Source organism: Sinocyclocheilus grahami, unplaced genomic scaffold (assembly GCF_001515645.1).
Source record: "Sinocyclocheilus grahami isolate Dianchi unplaced genomic scaffold, SAMN03320097.WGS_v1.1 scaffold836.1, whole genome shotgun sequence".
Taxonomy (NCBI): Eukaryota; Metazoa; Chordata; class Actinopteri; order Cypriniformes; family Cyprinidae; genus Sinocyclocheilus; species Sinocyclocheilus grahami.
The window spans coordinates 172580-177579 of NW_015506015.1; the positions used below are offsets into that span (position 1 = coordinate 172580).

Consider the following 5000-nt stretch of genomic DNA (forward strand, 5'->3'; position numbering starts at 1 on the left):
TTTTTCTCTCTCTCTCTCTCTCTCTCTCTCTCTCTCTCTCTCTCTCTCTCTCTCTGTCTCTCCCTCTCTCTCTCTCTTTAATCCATTATGTCTGCTCCCCGTTAGCCTCAGTGAACATGAGATGTACGTTATCAGTTGTTGTAAGGAGTGTGTTTGGAAATCCTCAACTGTTGCTATTCAGAAGTGGAGCAACATCATCATAACATTATCTCGACATAAATTCCATCTCTTATCTCATTAACATGTCTATTGGGAAACATTATTTAGTATTCATATGAGACAGATACAAATGCTATGATGAGATTCCACCACACACATTCCACACCTCATACTTCATGTTTGCAAATACTGATAGTGACGAGAGAGAGAGTGAAAATATGTGTGTAATGCACTGTAAAATTAACACATCGCAGGCACATCGAGTGTATTCCTGGTGTCCAGACTGTCTGGTGTCAGTCAGAGTATTACTACATACTAGACACACACATACACTGACGCCACAGTTTCTAGCTGTTGTCTGTCATGGATCCATATTAAGGACTATGTCTCCATTTGATACACAACAAACATGTTTAAAACAGAATATCCTCTATATCTGTCACTCTGAATAAATATAACCTGTACTAGTCATATAACTGCTAAATAAAAATACATGGTTGCTAAACAGTTTAGGCACTTTAGCATGTGGTATTGGGCATTAAACAACAAGCCAGTGCATGCTAATAAATTAGCTTGCAAATACACAAGATATAATTTAAGCATCTATTTACTGTATGTACAGGTGCATCTCAATAAATTAGAATGTCGTGGAAAAGTTCATTTATTTCAGTAATTCAACTCAAATTGTGAAATTCGTGTATTAAATAAATTCAATGCACACAGACTGAAGTAGTTTAAGTATTTGGTTCTTTTAATTGTGATGATTTTGGCTCACATTTAACAAAAACCCACCAATTAATGAATTGATTCTGAGATTATTAAGAATAGCTTGATGTGTTTTACAGGTGAAAGTGTCCTTCTTCAGAACACAGATCAGTGGAGATCTTCATCATGAATACAGGTAAGTCCATTATTAAAACACTTGTGTAATTTTTAGCCACTAATGCAACAAAACCGTTATTGTGTGTTTTTAATCAAATTATGTGTAAACATTGTAACACTTAGTGTCAAGAAAGACATGCAGTAAGTGCTTCTGGTTCGTCCATCACAATAAAAGGTCAAACTAAATGCATTGCATTGTGGGATATGCTATAATATTCTACACAGTAATCTCTGTTTTGCTCATGCTCATTTTGAAAAATAATATTATTGGTCCATTATTGGTGGATATTAATATCCAAAATCAGGCTCCACATATGTTAAATAAAATGTCTTCACATCATGCCTGGTCTGGTTTATAATCTCTCATCTTTTCCAGAATGCTGCACAAGTTGTATGCTTTCTGTAAAGCAAGATTAACCTTTAATTGCTGTAACACAATATCATTCAAAAGTTTAGGGTTAGTAAGATTATAATTGTTTTTTAAAGAAGTCTCTTATGTTCAACAATTACAGTAATTTGATCAAAAATACAGTAAGAAGTGAATTTTATTACAATTAAAATTAACTGTTTTCTGTTTTGATATATTTTAAAATTTTATTTATTCCTACAATTGCAAAGCTTAATTATTCCAGTCTTTAGTGTCACATGATCCTTCAGAAAGTTTTCTTATATGCTGATTTGGTGCTCAAGTAACCATTTTATCACTGTTTAAAAGAGAAATTGATCATTTAAAATATTTTTTAACATTCTAAATTTTTATTTTTTTTTGCATTGTCTTTGGTGCAATAATGTTGCATTAACAATGCATGTGCTTTGCTTTCTGTTTGTTTTGCATGTGTGCTTCTGCGTGTGCGTGTGCAAACAAACATAGATAGCGGAGGACATGCTCATAAAAGAGCATCCCTGTCGCTCACTCTCTGGCCTGTGAAGAGGGTCCAGAGCGCACCCAACCTGTACACTGCTGCAGGTATCAGTGATGGAGCAGGGCTGTCTAAGACACAGCTCTTTAAAATAGACTTTTTAGAATGTGTTATCTCCTTTTGCTTACTGTTGTTTCATCTGCCTTAGTATTTAAATGCGTTTTCTCCCCGGTGTTCTATTTGTGTTATGTGTGCTTGTTTTACATGTGTTCACTACATCTGTTGTGTTCCATATTTTTCTTGCTACATTTGTCTATTTTTTTCTTTTTTTATGTCCTTAGATCTTAGGAGATAAGAACAGAGGTATTAGATTTAGGATCTTCCATGTTGTCAATATATATATGTTAATATTTTAAAGACCAAATACATGTTGCCTATTTAATATGTTTTACTTTCTATTATACATACAGATTTACACAAATGTTTCACATCTGTAAATGTTTAACATCTTTAAATTAAGCCTATCAATAAATTAAGTTAAGTTAATTTAAATTAAGTTAATTTCGGGTGGTTATAGCTTAAAGGGGTCATATGATGTTGCTAAAAAGAACATTATTTTGTGTATTTGGTGTAATGAAATGTGTTTATGTGGTTTAAGGTTCAAAAAACACATTACTTTCCATGCAAATTTTCCCACAACGTGACGTATACATGTGGGGGTGTGTTAGAAAGAGCAGTTTTAGGTAGGCGTGGTTGACTCTTAACATTTATAAAGAATATGCACATGGTCTAAATGGGTTGTCCCTATTCTCTTAATGAGTATTGTAATGGGTGTTTTTTGGGCATAACGTGCAATAAACCAATCAGAGTGTCGTCTCCCATTCCCTTTAAAAGCCAGTTGTGCTCATGCCATGGCGGGTTCGCTATTTACATGGCGGAATGTAATTTTTCATTTTTAAAAATGTTTGTGTGCTGCTGCATGTCACTGTGTTTGTAATAAGCAAAGTGTACGCACGTTGTGCACCCGCCTATAGGCGCATATTACTAAAGCGCTCTTTAAATAACAAACAAAAAATATTGCGCCAGACTTTAGACCAAGTTTTTGTTGGTCAATGGCGCAGTCTATTTCAGTTGCCTCAAAATAGCAACGCGCCTGAACACACCTCGTTTTTCAGACCAGCACGCGCATAAATGGGCACAAATGCATTTGCTATTGCCACTAGGTGCCACTTTTGGAGTGGTAAAAATAGAGGTTTCCATGGTAACACTTTACTTATGCACTATTCCATGACGTTTTGTAGTATAAATAGTGCGGTTTTCCAATTGAATGTAATCTAATATGCCTTCTGAATTAAAAAATAATGCTCAGTCTGCAGTCAGCTATATTGAATACTATGTGTTGTATGCTGAGACTTATTTTAATTAAATCAATAAAACCATTTACCCTTTCAAAAAACACACACACACACACACGCACACTCAAGGAGATTTTAATGTAAAAATAAAAAGACTAGCTGCCATTTTTCTGTGCTGATAGTTACAAGGATCCAGGCATTTTCACTGTTATATTCTGCTGGTTGAGTGAGTTAGTGACATGAAAAAGTGACATGCTGTCAAGACCTGGCAGAGATATGACAACACGTCTTTAATTTTTTAAAAGCTGCTGGCCACAGACAGGCAGTCAAGCATTCATTCACAGATGCACAGTTGTACTCTTTTAATGCTGAATTGTTTAAGGCATGGACAGATTTGACGAAATGCAGCAGATGTTTAAACAGCAACATGGAGACCATGCTCTTCACTTTTACTTGTAATAGCCCATACAATGCTACAACCGCTATCATTAGGACAGCATGTGTTCATGTATATTTTGCAATATACAGGACCAGAATTAATTGTTGTAAAATCTATTAGTTTGTGTTCAAAATTTAAACTTGTGTTCTTCCAATCTTCGAGTTTACATATTGTAGTTTTAATCATCATTATGAGAGTAGTAGGTGTTTCAAACTTTGTGTGGTCTTATACTAGCGGTCTCTTTCTTTCTCTGTGTTCACTAGCAGCTTCTGCTCTGTAATCTTCTTGTTCTCTGTAATTCTGCATCTCTCTTTTCATTCCCATATTGTGGACATTATGCACCAATGGCAGGGCCATCTCACATGGTGTAATAAGCAAGATAAGACATAACTAAAGAAAAAACTGCTTAGTTAACAGCTTAGTAGTTCAAAATATAGGCATAGCATAGAAGTATTATAAAGAAAACCTGATCCATGTTCTCCCTTAGTTTCAATGGGTATGACCTTTCTGCATGTTTTGTGTCTTTTGTCATATGTTTGTCTTGCTTTTCTGTGGTTATTCTATGGTGTTATCATGGTAAATGCATTTTTATGTTTATTTTAATGCATCTTTACTTTCCACAGGTAGTGATTCCCAGTCATCAGATTCAGGCAAGTGTTTGTTGGATGTATATGTGCGTCTGTCTTCATTATTGTGTTTATATAAATATTCATGTGTACTATACAGTGGACACATGAAGTATTTGGGCACTTAGAAGGCATTTTACTACATAAAAAAGCATTTTAGTATTTTGTAAATATGTTTATAGTAGTTATTAATATTTTGAAGTAGCTTTTTTATATTTTCAGTTTGTCGATTTTTGTTAAAGTTTTAGTGATTTAGTATTGTGCTTTTGTCATTTTTATTAGATTTTTTAAACGAATATACATATTTAGCTATATATGTCTGTGTGTATGTGTGTGTGTGTGTGTGTGTGTGTGTGTGTGGGGTGGGTGTTTATTTATTTATTTATTTATTGTATTTGTGTGTAGATGCCTGGCGTTCACGCAGTGTGTCTGAGGGGTTAAGGAATGGAGATGCCAGCAGCGCGTCCTTGACTGCTAAAGGCTTCCGCAGCGTTAAACCCAACCTACAGGATAAGAAATCTCCCACACCGGTACACATTCATTCATAATACTTTTAAAAAAAAATAAGCTGTTACTGCATTCCTGCTTCTTGATCATACTGCTGTTAGATTTTGCACCCTATTCATTTTATTTTCACAACAAACAATCCTCTACTTTCATATTATGTGCTACTTTGAAA

The 5000-nt window shown here is 34.6% G+C and overlaps 1 protein-coding gene across 1 annotated transcript in view; it reads left to right on the top strand.

Moving 5' to 3' along the window:
* The first annotated feature begins 1009 nt into the window (after positions 1-1009).
* LOC107562741 (sorbin and SH3 domain-containing protein 2-like) overlaps positions 1010-5000 on the top strand; it is a 35367-nt gene continuing 31376 nt past the window's right edge. The window contains exons 1-4 of the mRNA XM_016247439.1: positions 1010-1060; positions 1913-2008; positions 4319-4345; positions 4727-4851. Coding sequence (XP_016102925.1) covers positions 1051-1060; positions 1913-2008; positions 4319-4345; positions 4727-4851 — 258 coding nt within the window. The 5' untranslated portion in view covers positions 1010-1050. The remainder of the gene's footprint in view (positions 1061-1912; positions 2009-4318; positions 4346-4726; positions 4852-5000) is intronic.